The 20,922-nt window shown below is 41.2% G+C and overlaps 1 protein-coding gene across 1 annotated transcript; it reads left to right on the top strand.

The window, feature by feature from the left end:
* The first annotated feature begins 3,220 nt into the window (after nt 1-3,220).
* ACTA2 (actin alpha 2, smooth muscle) lies at nt 3,221-20,320 on the top strand. Its single transcript, XM_003922422.4, has 9 exons — nt 3,221-3,320; nt 7,098-7,249; nt 8,634-8,762; nt 11,476-11,586; nt 13,489-13,573; nt 13,965-14,126; nt 15,611-15,802; nt 17,384-17,565; nt 20,028-20,320. Exons 2-9 carry the CDS (start codon nt 7,121-7,123, stop codon nt 20,169-20,171), a joined length of 1,134 nt encoding a protein of 377 aa, XP_003922471.1. The 5' UTR covers nt 3,221-3,320; nt 7,098-7,120; the 3' UTR covers nt 20,172-20,320.
* The last annotated feature ends 602 nt before the right edge of the window (nt 20,321-20,922 follow it).

The following is a 20,922-nucleotide window of genomic DNA, read 5'->3' as shown; positions in this document are numbered from 1 at the left end:
AGGCATGACTGTTAACCCTATTTTTCTTATAAGAAAGCTAAGGCACAGAGGGGACACAGTGATAGTAAATGACAGGTTTGGAATTTCAACTCTGAATCATAACCCCTGTATACTGATCCAAAATGTTTGCCTTTGCACAAGTCAAGGTCTGAGGGTCAATTGTCACTGTGTTCCTTCCTCATGTTCTCATGTTGCATGGTTCTTCTCACGTTGAATATACCATGTACCTTCTCTCTGATCTCACATTTTGAAATAAATGAAAACATTATGAAAATAAACCTCCGAAATATCAGCCTTTACACCCTCATAGAAAGTATCCAATCAAATTTCCCATAAATAATATTAATTATGCTCAAATGAGGAACAGAGCAGAGCCTGGCAAATCCCTGCAGATGTAATGGGATGGTTGTTGTGCTGGTGTAGGCTCCATACCTCTGTCTTCGTGAGCTGTCTTAGGAGAACTTAGTTTATGACTCTCCTGGAGAATCCCAAAGATGGAAAATGGAAAGGGAGCCTTGCTCTCATTGTGTCTTCTCAGAAAAATGAATTTTATGTACTGAACAAAATAGCCAATGAGTGTGATCAGTCTAGAAGAAATACAATTTCTACAGTCCAATTTTTCAGCAGCAGCAGAAAATCATTTTTCTTACCAGACATCAATATTATATGGATATTTGCCAGTATTTATATGGCCTAATCTAAATCTCCAAAGTGCTGGGAATAAAGAAAAATCAAGAAATTGTTAGACAATTATTAAGGAGCTCCTGCTTAGCTCTGGGCTCCAAAGTGAGTTAAAATTGCCCCAGTGTTCAAGGAATTTACAATAAATTATAACTAAATAATCTCACCAAGATGGTACATAATGTTTGCAGAACAACATGTCTGGAGATGATTCTTGGATATGTGCTTTAGCTTGGAATTTATTTTATAGTGTCCCTGAACTGCAACCAAGTTACCAGACACTACTGTTTTTCTTTCTTTCCTTCTTATTTTTTTCTGGACACTACAGTTTTCATAACTGTTCTGTAACTCCTTGGATACATGGCTACTGGCCCCAGGAAATATCTGGCTGCTTGACTGGAGATACCTTTGCACACACACTCATACCCATACAGTGCTGGTTTCTCTCACTGAAGAGACTTGAATGGGATGTGAAACTATAAAACTCAAACCCAGGCAATGGTTTAGATCATTTAGATCATTTAATCACTTGCTCAGAAATTTATTTGCAATTACAAGTCCTTTCTGGTTATTGTCATAGATTATTTGGGAAAAAACCTCGAAAGAAAAGCTAAACCTTAAGTCATCTTCTAGTATGTCTCTTTATTTCATCATAGCCTAATTATTATCAGAGCTTTGGGTATATACTACCATAATAAAGAAAGAAATGATCTAAGGATCATAAAGGTGAATGCAAAAACTCTTCTCTTTGGTGTTTAAATGAACAGTCACTTCATAAAGATCCCAAGGAGGACTACACCGTCACTGCTTCAGTCAGAAGCAGGAGGAAGGGGGATCCTTCCTCTACTTAAATTGCTCTCCTATTCAAGAAAATACGGAAAGTTTGTTTCACATGATTCCTGTGATGAAAGTTAATGGATTAAACCCAAGGGCCTAACTTTATATTGTACTGTGTAGATTTTATTTGAACATTCAAACTGTGTTTTCTGGTTGGTAAAAGCTAGACAAATCCTGAGCAGTATTCAGAAATCCTGTTATTATTTAGTCTTAAAGCTATTTAAAATTTTCTAATAATTGGTAGTGCAGTTCTTCAAAGATACATATGTATATGTGTGTGCACCATAAATCAAAAAGATCTGACATAGTAACATGAGTGAACAGCTGGTCATGCCTGTAAAATAAAAGCCACTCATTCTGGGATTTTTCTCACATGTCCTCAGTCCAGAAATACTCATAGTGTCCACACAAATATTTATTTCATGAGTTCAGTGAGAACCTTGGCTTGGAGGATGGGAGTAGACAAATGTAACATAATCGAAGCTATCCATTGGTGCTTGAGATGAGGGCTCATATCTTTGAGAAATGACAGGGGCACCTGGTATCTTAGTCCATTTTCACACTGCTATAAAGACATACCCACGGCTGGGTAATTTATAAAGAAAAGAGGTTTAATTTACTCACAGTTCTGCTTGGCTGGGGAGGCCTCAAGAAATTTACAATCATGGCAAAAGTGGAAGAGGCGTGTCTTACATGGTGACAGGCGAGAGAGAGCAAGCAAGAGCAGGCAAAACTGCCTTGTAAAACCACTAGATCTCGTGAGAATTCACTCGCTATCATGAGAACAGTATGGGAGAAAATGTCCCCATGATCCAGTCACCTCCCACCTGGTCTTTCTCTTGACACATGGAGATTATGGAGATTACAATTTGAGATGAGATTTGGGTGGGGAAGTAGAACCAAACCATATCACCTGATTTCTCTACTTCTTGTAAGGTAGGTTAGTGGGGAAACAGGAGGGCTAGAGAGGCTTCCTTTGAACAATCTCCTTTCTTTCCCAAAGTGCTTCTGTGACAGGCTGCTGGGTAGTCTCTCTCATCAAAGGATGGTCCCTACTTATGCTGCTAAATTGCTCAATGACAAATTAATAGACAAAGCTAATGCACCAAAAAAAAAATGAATGTAATTATAGTAATGCTAACAACCAAATTTCTCTTTGTAAAACATAGGCCTGTCAATGACTCTATACTTCAATTCTTATTTCCACTCACATCCCTCAAGAACTTGATTTATACAGTATGACTACCATAAAATCACCACCCCTCCATGTATTTATAGATGACTGAAGTAATATCTTTCTTCCTTGCATGCTACCATGGTAGAAGAGTTTTTTAAAGTCCGTGCTAGGCAGAGACAACCCCTTTCTCCCCCTTTCTGTTCTCAGTTTGTTAGGAAATGGCCTGAAATGCCAGCATGACAGCAAGCTGGCATCCTCCGTGGAATGTGCAAACCATGCCTGCATCTGCCCATTACCCTAGCTCAGTATCTCTGGGCATTTCTGCAGTTGTTCTGAAGGCTTGGCGTGTTTGTCTCCCACAGGCAGCTGAGCTGCCTCCCATTTCATGAGAAGAGCAGTGGAATGCAGTGGAAGAGACCCAGGCCTCCGGCCACCCAGATTAGAGAGTTTTGAGCTGAGGTCCCTATATGGTTGTGTTAGACTGAACGACAGGCTCAAGTCTGTCTTTGTTCCTTGTTTGGGAAGCAAGTGGGAGGAGAGCAGGCCAAGGGGCTATATAACCCTTCAGCATTCAGCTTCCCTGAACACCACCCAGCACGGAGAAGCCCAGCCAAGCACTGTCAGGGTAAGTGGCGCCAGCCCAGGGATGTGACTTATTGATTACAGTGGCTCTTTTAACTACCCAGTATAAGAAGACATCATCTGCAGGGATTTGGCTGGGTTCACGCACTGGTATTTCTGAATGAAGATTGTACTACTAAAATGATTATAGCTTTTGGCTTTAATGATCTAACATTAAAGACAAAGCTAATATGTAGTTTGGTTTGATGGAGGGAGTACAGAAGAATATGGGAATTTTATTAATGCATGTCACCTGTAAAATGTTCATACTAAACCAACAGCCCAGATCTTGCAGCACAATACAGGTATGCAGGCTAGCTCTGTGCAGTAAGTTATACATTCATTTACATTTAGGCACTGGAAACTCTGAGATTTGTTTTTGGTTCTGATTTGGTGTAGGAATCTTTTTCACTGAGCTGTATTTTTGGTGCAGCTAAGATGTCTGGAAGTGGATTTTAGAAGTGAAGAGAGAAAAGTTGCCTAGTCTTTGTGCTGAATATGTGTATTCACTTCTGGGTTTCCCTGGCTCTAACTGGTAGTGTCTTTTGCTGGAAATGTACATCTCCTTTTTGTTGGAAATGTGTATGCGTGACCTTACATATTCAGATCTGCAACACTGGTCATTTGCAGCAGAGCACAGCAGGTGACCAACTGAGTTTTTCTCTGCAAAGAAAGAGGGAGGGAACAGAGCTTGCATCTGACAGCTGTGTGTACCTCCCGGCACAGTATCTGGTTTGGATTTCTCTCAGCTTAACGCTCCCCTCAGTCTGGTGAGGCAAGAGTGACTGTGGAGCCAGCTCTGCCACTCCAGGCTGAACCTCACTGTAAATCAAGGCTTGGCAGCTTCAGCCCAGACTGGAGTTTTCGTGCTGAGGCTTTCCTAGCATTTTGTGATTCATGACTAAATATGGTTTGCATTTCAAGGCCAGTGAGCTGGGAACTGTAATGTTCTTCCCCCTCCCACCAACGACTCATTTTTGGCACAAGATGCACTCTAGTCAGTTGGAGCAAACCCCCTGACCCGGGTGCAGTTCCAAAAGCAGACACAGCGTGTTTTACCTAATTAGGAAATGCTTTGCTCCAAATCCAGCTGCTCATTCAGGTTAGAGCACAGCTGTAAACCACTGAGCTGACTATTTCCAGGGACACCGTGACTTCTTCAGTAACAGTGCTCCTTTTGGAGATTATAACATTCTTCCTGGATTTTCTTTCCATTTTTCTTTTCTTTTCTTTTTTTTCTTGCCAAGTTAAAAAAACACATTTGCTGAACTTTGAGATTTATTTTTCTGCATTCTTGCTGATGCTGAGGGTCAGCCTACTTTTTCTGAATATAGTCAACCCTTCCTCCCAAGCCATCACTGCCCTACAAAATGGTTATTTAAAAAATCACTGCATTCATTATAATCATACCTTCCCATTTTCATAGACCATCCTTTTTTGAAATGTTTTATCCTATTTTCAGCCCTTACTTTTGGTTTAGAAAGTGCACTTAGCACATCGATAGAGTGCTTGCTTATCCCCTGGGGCTGGCTGCTTCTGACAGATAACCCAGGCTCTTAGGCTTCTTCCCTTTTGTCTACTATATAGTTCTAGTCTCTCTTCTAAAGCTTCTTAATCTGCTATAAGGGAAGCCAAATCACACAAATGCCAAACATAATTCAGCATCTGGAAAGGGAAAAGAAAGGTGGGAAAGGAAAGGGCAAGCCATTTGTAAGTCCCATTTCCATTCTTGCAAGTGGAATCCACACGTTGAGTATTTTTATTCTAAGCCTGGAGCAGTATGGAAAGGAAGCAAAGGTTAGAAACAAAAAGATCTGGATAATGAAAATAATCATGTAGTGATAGTCATAATAATGATGATAAAATTAGAATGTATTAAGAACGTATAGCATCTCTGTGGCTATAAATTAAACACTTTAAAAAATGCAATCTCCATAAGAACTCCTTGAGGTATGTCCTGAGATCATTACTGTTTATAGTAAGGAAATTGTGGTTTAGAGATGCTAAATAAGTAAAATCACAGTTTCTAAGTGTTGGAGCCTGGACTCAAATCCAGGCAATCTTCTGACTTCAGAGCCTGAACTCGTAATCACTGTGATCTGAAATTGCCGCTGTCCTAAATGCATCAGTTCAAGGCTCTTGGACAAGTCACTTTACCTCCTAAGCCTTTATTTCCTTGTCAGTTGAAGATAATATTACATGCCTTGACTTTAAACATATCTCAGTTTAGTTTTATGTTCTTTGCAAAGGGTTATTTTACATGAAGCACTGCTAAGGAAGTTCTAGGCCTCTGGCAAGACACAGCTTTGATTCTGTGGGAATGTTCTGGCAGAACTCCAACTCCGTGATAGCTATTTTATTTCACTAATAAAGTTTCTCAGAATTTTCCTTAAAAGAACTGCCTTTTTTAAAATATGGATTTGGATGCGCAATCAGTTCACCTATTTAAAAGAAGACATTTTCTCCATTTGAAATCCTAACTGAGATCTCGATGCCAGGCAGAGAATTCTGGGTGTCCATCTCTTAATGGAACACTTCCACCTAATAACTGTGATTAGAAAAGTGGAAGAGATCTTGAACTGGAAGCCAAGGGGTAGCCGATATGTGGCTGATATGTGGCTAGAGCTCAATCTCCAATGCCCTGTGTGCCCTTGAGCAATCGCTTCTGTATTTTCTTATTTGTGAAAATGAGAGAGCATTGGATGAAAATGTCCTCTAATGTGCCTTCCATTTCTCAAACTTGTAAGTTGATGTTCTGCTCCAGCCTTTCTAATTTTATGAAAGTATCCAAGTATAAAGTGGGTTATTTAAAATTTTATTACCAAAGAAATACACATTCAGTTTAGAAATTTTAAAAAATATGACAGAACCAAGGGAAGATAAATAAAAACACCTACAAAACCCACCACTTCAAAATAACCCCAGTTAACATCCTGGTAAATATGATTAATCTTTTTGTAATATATAACAGTATATTTTAACAGGATGTACAATGTTACTTTCTCTAACCTATTACTCTTTCATAAAAACTACCTTTTGCTTATCCTTTTACTCAACCTTTTTAATGGCAGTAGTCTACCATATGATATATAATCCATCAGGCTCACCCTCACTTGTTGGACTTTTAGCTTAACAGTAACTTGTATAAACAGCGGCCCTAAAATTTAAAGCACCTTCTCAGAAAATTTTGACTATTTCAAAGCTTCTCTGAGGTAAAATGAAAGTCCTCATGATTCAAAAAAGATTTTTTCTTTAAACATTTCCATTAAACACTTTACCATTTTAACATTTCTAAATTTTCACATGCTGCCTCTCCCTCAAAAGTCTAGCTTTGAAAAAAATTTCAAAAATGTATAGCTTATCTAGAAAAATGTGCATTTGGGTTGATACAGACAGGACAATCTTGATGCTTCTTTAACATAAGGTAGGCAACTTGTCTCTGCAAAGAACTAGTCTCAGAGTCTGGAATTCCTGTCTGCGCTCTGCAGTTTGTTAATTCATTCACTGGCTCAGTCCACCTCTAAAGTGCTCATGAGAACACATGATATGCCGGCTACTACACTAAGGTTGTATAAACATGGAAGTCAGAGTTTCACCTTACTGAAAGCTTACAGTCTAACTGAAGTACTTCCAGATACATGCTATATTAGATAAGGGTCAGCAGAGAGCACTAGGAGAACAGAGGAAGGGCCCCAAACCCAGCCTTGGAGCTGGAAGTTGGCAGGTAAGTGCCACAAATGTGCAGTTACAGCTGAGACTGCTTCTTCCCTGTTTTCTGTAGAATCCTGTGAAGCAGCTCCAGCTATGTGTGAAGAAGAGGACAGCACTGCCTTGGTGTGTGACAATGGCTCTGGGCTCTGCAAGGCCGGCTTTGCTGGGGATGATGCTCCCAGGGCTGTTTTCCCATCCATCGTGGGACGTCCCAGACATCAGGTAAGGAAAATTATGATTGGAACAGAATATGGCTATAGATTAGGTTCCTCTGTGTCCATGTGTATCCACTGATTGTCTATCTTTTTCTGCCTAGTAGCTATATAACCTTGTAAAAATATACCTCTGATGATTAAGGTCCAGAGTAAATGCCAATTTCACATACAATGTAGACAGATTATCTGATGGCTGTCTATTGGATACAAAGTCTGCCTCTTTTTCATGTGTCCTTTTTATCTAAATATAGTCATCATCATCATCACCAAAATCATCTAATCACTATCAGAAATGCATATACATTATCCTGATGTATACCAAAACTACTCTTTGGAAAGAAACTAAAATAAAAGCCCAGGTCACTTAGCCAAACAGAGCTTGATGTTAGATGAAACCAAGCATTAATACCAAATGCAATTTTATATAATATTAGCTGTCAACAAAATATATTTGGGGAGGCACATGGTAATTTTACGTATTATGTGTAAACAAAGTATTGGTGACAGTCATATGGTAAAACTCAGTAATTGCATCTCAGAAATTCTCCTCCACATCCAAAGTGTATTTTGTGCATTGAGGCTATCTGATGGATGTTTATGCCTCTCAGTCTGGGATACATTCACAAGAATAAATAATGGAAACCTCTCCCAATGAATGCAGTCTTTCTGAATTTGTTGATCTTTATGCAGTGGAGATATTCTGCACAAGCCATTATTTTATGGATCTACAGTAGCCATGGCTGTAGCTCTAAAACAGCTACTCCAGTGTGATTTAAAATCTAGTAACAATAATTTTTTAAAACCTTCATCTTAATGATTTTTTGAAAATGCAGCTGACTAGTTTAAGCAAATGTCTTCACAGTTGATTGGTATGAATTTATCCATTAGAAATCAAGCCTCAAGTGGTTATTTGTAGATGCAATGCTTTCACTTGTAATAGTTAGAAAATGATACTCATATTCTTTTGGGTAGGTAATAACTTTAAAAGTATAGCTTAAAGGATTTATAAGATACAAAATGCCATTTAACAAACATGTAAAACTGTATACATTCTTTCAACAAATAATCATCGAGTGCAAAATATGTGCCATGCAATTTGCTATAGTGATGAACAAGACAGACGTGATCTCTGCCCTATAAAAGCTCATCAAGGAACATAAGAGATAAAAAATATAAAGTTGACTTTCCCCCTTGGAGGCAATTCAGGTCTTTTTCCAATCAACTACAGAACATTGCTTAAGGGCATAGTGACAATGAGACTCAATATGTTTATTGTTACTAATAATCAGAAGAGGAACTTTCCATCTCAATGATTTAAACTTCGTGGCTTGACTGTAATCAATTCACAAGTTTTGGGAGATGCCAACTCATAATGTGTTGAACCTTTTTAGGGGGTGATGGTGGGAATGGGACAAAAAGACAGCTACGTGGGTGATGAAGCACAGAGCAAAAGAGGAATCCTGACCCTGAAATACCCGATAGAACACGGCATCATCACCAACTGGGATGACATGGAAAAGGTATGGGAGGTTTGCTGCAGCTTGGGCCCTCAGGATGTGTACTACTCCCTGTGTTCTCTGACACAAACTTCCACACTTCTGCTGGGGGAAATAACTGGCTCACATTGCTCAACTGTACTTTTACTTGTTAATGTTCATTCTGGGTTATTACCCATTGAAAAAAAAATCCTGAAATGAATCTTTACCAAAAAAAAAAAAAAAAATCCCTTGTCAGGCATGGTTGTTTACATCTGTAATAACACTTTGGGGGGCCAAGGTGGGAGGATCACTTGGCTCAGGAGTTTGAGACTAGCCTGGGCAACATAGCAAAACCCTGTCTCTCAAAAAAATAAAATAAAATAAAATAAAATAAAATAAAATAAAATAAAATAAAATAAAATAAAAAGTTTAATTAACAGTATGTGGTGGCATGCCACTGTAGTCCCAGCTACTCAGGAGGCTGAGGTGGTAGGATCATTTGAGCCCAGGAGTTTGCAGCTGCAGTGAGCTGATCATAAACTGCACTCCAGCCTGGGCAACTAAGTAAGTCTCTTTCTCTAAAAAAAGAATAATAATGCCTTTGCCTATTAGGGTTTGTTAACTAATTAGAGGATGACAGTTCTGTAGATTAGAAGAGTAGCCCTTTGCCACTGCAGGGAATTAATCATCTGTTGCTCAGGTCAACTCAGTTATCTTTCTAGGACAAGCAGTACATGAGCAGCAGCTCAGAGAATAACCTTCCTTTCGTTCTCATCAGGGGCTGCATGGCTATCCCTTCCAGTGCAATACAGCTAAAGAAGAGTTGAAATGATGGGAATAGCCCTAATTAGCCTATTCTTGAAAGGTTTTCATTAACTCGTTCTAAACATCTAAATTAAAAGTGTTTTAGTTTTCACTACAGTAAACAGGACTGTAGCATTGCAGATTTGATACATTTCTGAATGCCTTTCCACACATTAAAACACAATAGCCACTGTAAAAAGCTATACAATAAATATTTTAAAAATTATTTCTCTGTGTTGCATGAAATGAGGCCTTATCTCCCAGACACTTATAAAAGAGCTAATGAAAAGAAGAGCTAAATTCTAAGAATTTGATGTTTGGTCATTAAACATTACAGATACCAGTGATGAGAGAAAAACAGAAAAAATAATGAGAAAGTGACACAAAAAAATGTTAATTGTAGTAAGATATATCAGAATCACAACATCCAGCCTTTTATTTATCTATCAGCTCACTACTACACACACATACACACACACAAAAGAAAAATACATAATCTTACTAGAATTTATCAGTAGTAATGCTTCAACCTCTATCTTTCTATAAAAATTACATATCAGTAGATTTGCTTAATTGAGGATTCTAGATTTGGTAAGATTTCCCAGTTTGCACAGAGAAAAAAATATTAAAATCAGTAGGAAAATACTCTTTTAGAATTTCTCCATGGGGCTGACAGCATCTTAGAATGTATCCTCCTAGGGAGAGACTATTGGAACAAAAAAAGTTCCTTATTTCTAAAATTTAAATTTAAAGTACCTTCTGATGGGGGTCAAGAGGAAGAGAGAGAGGAGGAGAAGGGGGCGTATTGTGACCGGCAGGATTTCTGAAGCATTCTGCTACTTTCACTCCGCCAAAGAAACAAAACTTTTAGAAGTTTCATTTCCTTTCTAGAAACCACAAATCCAAAACAAGAGAAACTGGAATAAGATAGTCTTTAAAGCGAATCTGGTTTTTGCTAATTTATAAGCTTTTACCAGCGTTCTTGTTTTGCTCTGTTTTAGTTTTGGATGAATGTCATATTCCTGGCTTTGGTGGAGAATTTGCATGCTTTTAAAGATTAATTAATTTAGTCCTTTTTGCAATGGTTTGTTCTTTTTGGCATCCAGGAATTAAAGAGAATGCCCAAGCATAAAGCAGATGTAGCTATGTCCAAAGTACCTTCGCATAGATACACTATACACAGGAATGGGCCTTTTGGAAATACCTAAGGCCAAATGTCTGACTGGGAGTGGAAGATCCAAAGTGTGCTGAGAGAGCAAGCCTTTTTCATCCTGACTCTCATGGAGGCAAGAGGCAAGGAGCTCAGTTCTCTTCTCCATGTACATTACAAAGGGCAGCTTCTCTAGAAGCATTAAAAGTGGTAATTAGGTTTTCAAGTAGGCTTCATTTATTCATGTATGCATTCATTTGTCTTTTTATTTACAAAATTAAATCATTTTCCCATGAACATTAACTAAAATGGAAAGAGAAAACGAAGAAAATAGAGTTGAATGATAATAACATTGATTCTTGGCCAGGCACTGGGCTAAACAATAACTTGAGGGTTACCTTATTTATTTGCACAAAGATCCAATGAAGTACACACTAAGTATTTTCATCTTCCTATTACCAATCATGAGACTGGAGCTGAGAAGGGTTAAAAACTTGCCTAAGCTCATACATCCACGAAATAGCCAAGTTGGGCCAAGATTTGTGCCCTTAACTACTGTACTATCCTGCCTCACAGATCTGGGTTAGGGATTCTGCTCACTTACTAGATGTGACTGCTTCAGGAAGGTACTTACATACTTTGAGCTTCAGTCTCTGCATCTATAAAACCATGGACACATGATGAATACTTGTAGCATTTCCTTTGGTCTTGGTTTCAGGTAGCTTCTGGTCTCTTTTTGGGAAATGCAGGGCCTCACGATAGCACATCATTGTGATTCTCCTCTGTTCCCCAACTCACTAGATCTGGCACCACTCTTTCTACAATGAGCTTCGTGTTGCTCCTGAAGAGCATCCAACTCTGCTCACAGAGGCACCCCTGAACCCCAAGGCCAACCGGGAGAAAATGACCCAGGTAAGTACCCCAGCACTCAACACTTTGGGATCTGGGGAATATTCTGTTAGAAAGAAGCTATGCAGGGCAGCAGAGAGAAGGCCGGAGCCAGCAGTCCACCAACAGACTAACAACCTTCAGTGAACTCAGGGATTCCAAAGAACAGGAACAGCTTGATGGTACTTGCAGCCTTCCTGCAGGGACCAGCCCTTTGCCTCCAAAAGCAATAGGAAATTTAAAAGATTTCATTGAAAAGGGGCTATGTTTAAGTTAAAATGTCTAAGGAGAAGTCACTTCAAAATGTAGCATCACATAACAATAGGAATTTGGGTTCTGGAGTCAGGCATATCTAGGATATGTCTTATTAGCTGTGTGACCTTAAAGAACCCAGTTAATTTCCCAGAGCCTCAGTTTCTTTGTTTATAAGTTGGGAATAATATTAATAGTATCATTTTTCGAAGGATTGATGTGAACATTAATGAGGTGAAATGACAGATGTGTCACATAGTGCCTAAGAAACACCCAACAAATAATAATAATCATTGTCATTATTGTTACTTGTCTGAAGCTCAAGACCTTAGTTAGAATCCCATCCAGTCCACCAGACAGAGAAGTTTTCTAGTTTGGATGAGCTATTAAATAACAACATCTAATGTCAATTCTATACTTGCTGTGGTCAAGTACTAGGCTCAGCATTTTACATTCATTGTCTCTTTAAGTTCTAGCAATGTGAAGCAGGAACTATGATTATACTGATTACATAAATGAAGAAATCAAGGCTCAGATACATTAAGTGATTCTTCCAGGGTCACACAGCTAGAACTGGCAGAGCCTGGGATTGATCCATGATCTTCCAGCATTGGAGAATCATAAATGTAAATAACTGCAAGGCCTTTCCCTCAGAGTAGCTCCTGGTGCTTGTACCAACACACTAGCACGTGTTCTCCACAGGGGAACATCTGTGTGCCTGGGAATCACTGCATGTAGCAAGCGTTGTTGCTTCTGATGACTTACTGCTCCTGAGAATGGTGTGAAGGCAAAAAACAAGAAAAGGTTGGAAATTATGGCTCGCTAGCAAACGATGTCAGACATTCTGGGTAACAGAGCAGGAAAGGTCTTAGAGATGGAGAAATGAAGACCCCTGGACATCTCCTGATGCACGAACTGCTCACCAGTGACCTGGAGGGGCTTGAGTTCTAATCTTGTCCCTGGACCACATGAACTGGGGCATTCTGTGTGGTCCTCTGTTACCAGTGGGCAGTTCCTGTCTTCCAGGATTCAAGGCCTCTTCCACTGCAGTCAGAATGGCCTCAGATTCTAGAGTCAGCACTGACCCACACTATATAAAAAATTGGAACAGAGTAAATGGAACTTCAGGCAAATCACAGAAATGGGGCTAATCCCAGTCAGTCTGAGCTTCAGAGTTTAAAGATCTCTTTGTTTATATCAGAGAAATCAAAATCTGGATGTTATCTTTTCTTTTTCTTCTGGCCTTGATATAATTAACAAACCCTAGGCTGTCTACACTGAAAAAGCTGGAGAGCCCATTTAGTCCAAACTCCTCCTCTGTGTACAGTTAAGGGACCTGGAATGAAGCCACTATTAGTCAACTGTTACTTTGGTGACTATTAGTCAAAGCTAGAATCAGAGCCAGAAGCTAGACATTCCTTTACCTTGGCCAAGCCTGTGTGCACACTGCTTCTTCTGCTCCCCACCCTGCCAGGCCACTAATGTCATGGCTCCCCATTCACACCTTCATTTCTCCTCTTTACGTGACCAGGGATGCTCTGATCCTTCTTACTTTGGCCTCCTCTGCCCAGAACGGGTCAGGCCCCTCTGCATCCATCAACCAGGTGTGCTCTCCTGACCATTCTTTGTCAGATGGGCACCTTCACTTACTCAGCTCTTTGGATTGCTTTGCAGATTATGTTTGAGACTTTCAATGTCCCAGCCATGTATGTGGCTATCCAGGCGGTGCTGTCCCTCTACGCCTCTGGACGCACAACCGGTAGGTGGCTGGGAGGGACAGGAAGCTTGTCGGAGTGCACGTCCAGAGATGTGATTGTATGGTCATAAAAATGTGGGGGTGATGACTGGGGCTGAGTTAGAATTGACAGGGCTGAACCCAGCCCTAAAAGATCTTCTTGTGTTCAAAATAAGCCCTTAACCTCTTACTTCTAGCTGAACTTTTTCTACTGTTTTCCTCTTCCTGTTCTTCCCTTTTATTCATCTTCCCCGAGCCCCGTCCCACCTCGCCTCTCCCAACACATGCCCTCTTTTCTCTTTTCAAATAAGAGGCTCAGAAAATCCCCCTCCCTGAAGGCTTCCCTCTACTTGACCAGCAAGTAACCACATGCCAGCTGCTGTAGTGACTCCTGTCATACCCAATTGCCTCCCAGGCATCGTGCTGGACTCTGGAGATGGTGTCACCCACAATGTCCCCATCTATGAGGGCTATGCCTTGCCCCATGCCATCATGCGTCTGGATCTGGCTGGCCGAGATCTCACTGACTACCTCATGAAGATCCTGACTGAGCGTGGCTATTCCTTCGTTACTACCGGTGAGGCCTGTGGGAGACACAGGGGAGAGGGGAGCAGTGTGTTGCTCAGGAACTTCCAGGACCATCCTCACTAAACAAGGAGATGATGGGATGAAGATTTGCAAATGGCAAGGCCTGGCTCTAGCGCACACAGCAAAGCACATCTTTCTTTGCTATGTGAAATTGCAAAATGATTACACCATTTCCTCGAGGAGAACACTTACAGACACCTAGTGTTATGCATTAGTCAGTGTTGTATACTTGACCATTTTTAAATTCCCTCCCTTAAAAAATAGAAGAAGATTGTGCAGAGACTGAAGGTTGCATGGCATGGTGATTGGCAGGAGACACCATGACAGGACCTGAGTCCCAACTCTGCTACTCAGTAGCTCTGTGAGCTTGGACAAGTTAACCGATCATAGTCTCTTTATTTGTAAAATGGGGATAATAATAGATCCTGTAATCACGTGATTGTTATGAATATTAAATGAGAGAATGCATGTGGAATACTTGGCACAGAGTAAGCATTCAATAATTGTTAGCTATTAACAATGATACATATTAATAGCTAACACAGTGACACATGTGTATTCAGATTCTAAGACAGTACACCCAGTCCTCCCTCACTAGAGGAAAGTGTCAGGCATTGCCAGAAACACAGTATGTCCTCAGTGTTGGTGGCTTCAGCTACCTGCCCTCCCCTCAGCAATTTGGTATTGTCCAAATGTTTAGGTTTCTGAACATACCTGAGGCTTATTTTATGCTCCAAATTTGAGGCTTAATCTCCAAGCTTGAGTCCTGCCAGTGTTAAAGTTCCCACTTGCAATATGAAGTTGAATAATTGCATTTCTCCTGTGCTCCCTACAAAGAATCCCAAGATACCTCTAAAAGGTTCCCAGAGCCTCAGATATAACTAAGGGCCTAGAACTTCAGAGAGCAGAAATCTGAAAGGTCTCTGCCTGCCTACTTCCTCCATATCTCTTTCAGTATGCATCACTAAAACCTTTTGGACTAGCCTGGTCCTGAGCCAGCACCACCTTTTTCTGTAGGGTGAGAAATGTGCCAGAGGTTGGAGCTGCTGTCTACTGCCCCGGGCAACATGATCTTGGGCTTTCTGAAAACTGTGAGGCTCCTGAGAAGCTGATTCAGCATAAGACTTCCTGGTTAACTGAAAATAAACTCTCTGTTATAAAATAACATATATAAAGAGGGTAGTTGTCCTGCAAACAACAACAAAAAGTTATGGTACAAAAGGATTCCCTACTGTGTGCCTTTCTCTAGCTAGCTCATTTTATTCTTGTTATGCATTCCCCAGACAATGCATACTGAGGGCCTACAATGTGTGAGACACTGTGCTAGGAACAGAGGTGGTTCCCTGGTGGCCTAACTACGTCATTATCATCATGGATTTTGGAGTCTTGAGGGTGAGACTGAAGTAGGGCAGATGGATCTTTCCACCTGTGCAGACCTTAATGTTTGCCACAATGTCTGTATCTGATTGACAGCTGAGCGTGAGATTGTTCGGGACATCAAGGAGAAACTGTGTTACGTAGCTCTGGACTTTGAAAATGAGATGGCCACTGCTGCATCCTCCTCCTCCCTTGAGAAGAGTTACGAGCTGCCTGATGGACAAGTGATCACCATCGGAAACGAACGCTTCCGCTGCCCAGAGACCCTGTTCCAGCCATCCTTCATCGGTAGGCAACAAATGTTCTTTTCCTGGGAAGAGGAGTCACTGTCCTCTCCCATATCAAGCCAGCCTCCAGCACATGGAGGCAAGTGACAGTTCCCCCAAGACCAAAAGCATTTCTAAACCAGAGAAAGGGAAAATGCCACATTTTCAAGGTGAGAAGACATACTGAGTCCAGGAAAGAAGTTTTATTTCTAAGAAAACACTATCTATGTCACAGTTAAGCCCAACGCATTCTTGGTGTATGATGAAAGAATTAAATAACGCTTGTGCTTTGGAGACAGTGGAAGAGTAGGGAGGATGTGCTGATGATGAAAATTTGGGAATGCTAGCAGGAGAGAAAAACAGACGAGCACCCAGAGTGAGTCTGCTCCTACATTCACATTGTCTTGGAGAGACAGATTGCCATAGTTGTTTACAGAGGCAGACTCTGAGAGGGGTGAGCCTGGGTTTCAGTCTTAGTTGTCTTGATCTTGGGACAGTCACTTAACCACCCCAACTGATCTCCTCATGTATGAAGTGGAGACTGTAATATTACTTATGTCCTAGGATGGCTGTGAGAATTACACGAGATAAATACAGAACATTTAGCCCACTGCCTGGCAAAAGCAAGCATTCAATAATGATCAGATATCACTAGTAATTAATAATCAGGTAGTGCTATTGTTAACGGTATCATTATGTCACAGCACTGCAGAAGATGAAGGGCCACCTAGAGGTTTTTTCAAAACACCTGCATCAGAAATTAACAAAAGTCCAGACCCCCCACCAAAAAAAAATATGTTAACAAGATGGGAAAAAGTGAGCCTTTGCCTAAATAGGATAAAACATTTTCCTGATAATCCAGCCCCATTAGCTTTGGGGGTTGGGGCAGATGTAAGGTAGCTGTCAAACAGACCTGGGAGAGCTCTGAAGAGTGGCTGCAACACTGTCTCAGTGTGGAAGCTTTGCAGGGAATCAGAAGGCTTCACTCCTTATTTAAACCACACAGAGTAAGTAGTGAGTCTATTAAAAAGTCAGTGAGGCCAGGCATGGTGGCTCACACCTGTGATCCCAGCACTTTGGGAGGCCAAGGCAGGTGGATCAGCTGAGGTCGGGAGTTCAAGACCAGCCTGGCCAAGATGGAGAAACCCCATCTCTACTAAAGATAAAAAAAAATTAGCCAGGTGTGGTGGCATGTGCCTATAATCCCAGCTACCCAGGAGGCTGAGGCAGGAGAACTGCTGGAACCCCGGGGGCAGAAGCTGCAGTGAGCTGAGATTGCACCACTGCACCACCTGGGAAACAGAGCAAGACTCTGTCTCAAAAAACAAACAAACAAACAAACAAAAAAAACCTCAGTGATACCTGATACCCTGTTGTAGCCCGCACCTCAGGATGCTATAGCAAGGCTCCCTCATTAGAAGAGAGTCAGGAAGACACAGAGCATAACAAAGCCCGTTGGTCTCTCAGACAGGTGGCTCCTAGATTACTATGTCTTCCCAGCCTCAGTCCAGGGCAAGACTATCCAGACGCTCAAGTCTGGTCTTCCATGCCTAGCCTGGGTTCTACCTTCCACTTAAGGACCATGGCCTGTGTCTCTTTCCAGGGATGGAGTCTGCAGGCATCCACGAAACCACCTACAACAGCATCATGAAGTGTGATATTGATATCAGGAAGGACCTCTATGCTAACAATGTCCTATCGGGAGGCACCACTATGTACCCTGGCATTGCCGACAGAATGCAGAAGGAGATTACAGCCCTAGCACCCAGCACCATGAAGATCAAGGTACTGTTCAGTGACAGACCCAGTGGCAATGCCGCCAGCAGGGTCAGCCCTATAACCACAGACAAGAACTCTTCAGAGACTGTATTTTGGTGAGATGCAATTGCAGGTTTTAGGGGTAGGTAGTAGACACAACTATTTTACAGGCTGTAAGTCAATCCAGTTCATAAGATAGATTGAGTGACTTTATACAAAATTTGATCTATATTTATCCTTGTCTATCAGCTACTTTCAGCAGCTACAAAAAAACAAAACAAAACAAAAACGGAGATAATTCTTTGTAGGCAAACTTACCTGTGGCTGGTGACCTCACAAAGGCTATTATCACTCTCTGAAGCAAGAAGGCCACACTTGGGGCCCTCTGACTCCTATCACAGAAAGCAGACAGAGGGCAAGTGTACTGTAGTTCACAGGTGTGGATATTTTAACAAATCGTCTGCTCTTTGCACTCCCTTCTATTTTTTAGAAGGGGTATGCAGCTAACATTAGAGAGTGTGCTGCCTAAAACATGCACTTTCCCTCTCCATGATAGGCTCTGGGTAGTCCTGCCTTAAAAGACTTCAGGGTGAGAGAAGAAAGACTGTTTTCCAACAGAGTTTGTGTTTCTCAGATGCTGTTCTGATCAGCTCTTACCCGCTCTGACTCTCACACCAGAGAGGCAAATGAAGCCAGCAGGTGGGCTGACTACAGAGTTAATCTGGCTGAGGGTTGATTTCAGAGAGAGGCTATTGCGAGACTTGGGCAGTTCCTAGTTCTCCAAACGTGGCTTCTTAAATAGAAGTGAATGTGAACCTTTGGGCCCCGAGGTAGTAAGATTGTATAGAGAACAAGGAAAAACCAGGACAAGAAGACTGTAACATTAGGCAAAAATGAAACTGGATGAGGGACCTATGGGAACTCCCACATAATTTGTAATAGGTTGTTCTTGCATTGCTGGAAGGAAATACCTAAGACTTAAGTAATTTACAAAGAAAAGAGATTTAATTGGCTCACAGTTCTGCAGGCTGTACAGGAAGCATAGCTCTAGCATCAGCTTCTGGGGCGGCCTCAGTCTCAGAAAACTTAGAATCACGGTGGAAGGCGAAGCAAAAGCAGGCACCTCACATGGCAAATGCAGGAACAACAGAGACAGCAGGCCTGGGGAGAAGGTGCCACACAGCTTGAAATGACTAGATCTCGCGTGAACTCAGAAGGAGAGCTCGCTTATCACCAAGGAGAGGGCGCTAAGCTATTTCATGAGAGATCCACCCCTGTGATCCAAACACCTCCCACCAGGCCCCACCTCCAACTGAGGAATTACATCTCAACTGAGATTTGGAGGAGACATCCAAACTATATTAAATTCTTTGCAACTTTTTTGAAAATCTAGAATTATCCCGGAATAAAAAGTTAGTTTTAAACCAAATGAAAACAAAACAAAAAACACCTGGAAAAACCCAGGTGTGAACATTAGATCTGACACTGATGTAACCCATGTTACTTAAACTGTCTCAGCCTCTGTTTATTAATACTTATTCTTCAAGATGTTTATGAGAATTAAATGAGATAATACATGTAAAATGCTTAGCATAGTGTTTGGCATATAGTTAAGTGCTCAGTAAATATCAGTACTTTGTCTTAAGAAGTAAATGCCCAAGCAGAGCTCAGAAGATAAAGATTAAACTGGTTCACCACAGTTTTCACTGTTCTCTGTGCCTAAACCATTCATTCATTTAAGAAATGCAAGCATGCCTGTGTACTCAGAAAGGCCAACCTGTGCAGCTTATGAGGCACCTATTGCAAGGGAATGTCCCCACCGGGGGACCCTGAGCCCCCCAGTGCTAAACAGAGCATCTGGGTGAAATTTCAGAGAGTAATAGTTAATTTTTCACCATGTGGAAAAATATTTGTATAGTTAAGTCCTAGCACAATTAAAACTTCTGTAGTCCCAGATACTCGTGAGGCGGAGGCAGGAGAATCACTTGAACCCAGGAAACGGAGGTTGCAGTGAGCTGAGATTGTACCACTGCACTCCAGCCTGGTGACAGCGAGACTGTCTCAAAACGAAACAAAACAAAACAAAATCTTCTTTTTTGAATAGGCTAGGGTTTATTTCTACAGAAAGTGTGTGGTGTTGAACTCTGAGGCAGAGCTCATGGAAATCAGAAGCATTGCCAGGGCTCTTAAGTGGGGGCCATGGCTGGATTTGGGGCCAACTCTCAGTTCGCTCAATAATGTGGTCGAGGAGTTACAGATGAGAAAAACCAAAGTGCTTACTGAAGCATTTCTAAATCCCTAGCTCCCTCTGGCGGTCCTGCCAAGAACATGACACAATTAGGACACAATTGCCATCTTAACAGACAAGCCCATGTCCTTGCTGAACAAGAAACTACTGCCGTGGTAGAACACCCAGGCTCTGTCCTACCACACTCACCACTGCGCTAATGATGACACTAATGACCCTTCTTTTTCATCTTGACTGACAGATCATTGCCCCTCCGGAGCGCAAATACTCTGTCTGGATCGGTGGCTCCATCCTGGCCTCTCTGTCCACCTTCCAGCAGATGTGGATCAGCAAACAGGAATATGATGAAGCCGGGCCTTCCATTGTCCACCGCAAATGCTTCTAAAACACTTCCCTGCTTCTCTCTGTCTCTAGCACACAACTGTGAATGTTCTGTGGAATCATGCCTTCAGTTCTTTTCCAAATCATTCCTAGCCAATGCTCTGACTCATTATCTATGTGTTTTTTAATAAATCTGAAATATGCTACTGGTAACTTCCAGTGTTGGCCTCCGATCAATACCAGACTGACAGCACTTGTTAGGTTGACCTCATTCGTTACAGGATGGCTTCCTCTAGTGGTCCAGTTGAGCACATGACAATTAGGATGGATATGTTTCTCAGGCAAAGGGTAGAATCACATCGTTACCTAAGGTGGGAGCTGCACTTGGGTTCTGTAAAGAGGAAGAATTTGAGAATACATGGGATATTTAAAAAATAACATGGATTTAAGTGTATGGGATAATCCACAGCACCTCAGAAGTTGCAAAGTGATTATATTGCTTTCTGTTGATAATCCCATTGCTGGTGACCTGATAGGCAAAAATAAAATAACAATTACACACACACACATATATATATATATATATATATATATACACACACATAAATATGTATGTGTATATATATATATATATATATATATATATATTAGAGATAAGGTATCACTCTGGTTCCCAGGCTGGAGTGCAATGGTGTGATCATAGCTCACTGCAGCCTTGAACTTCTGGGCTCAAGCAATTCTCCCGTCTTGGCCTCCCAGATGAGCCACTGTGCCTAAATATCTTAAAAGTCATATCTTGTATATTAGAAGTCACA

The sequence above is a fragment of the Saimiri boliviensis genome, chromosome 12 (assembly GCF_048565385.1).
Source record: "Saimiri boliviensis isolate mSaiBol1 chromosome 12, mSaiBol1.pri, whole genome shotgun sequence".
NCBI lineage: Eukaryota > Metazoa > Chordata > Mammalia > Primates > Cebidae > Saimiri > Saimiri boliviensis.
Note: the sequence above shows the minus strand (reverse complement) of the source record. Positions and strands in the feature narration are given on the sequence as shown.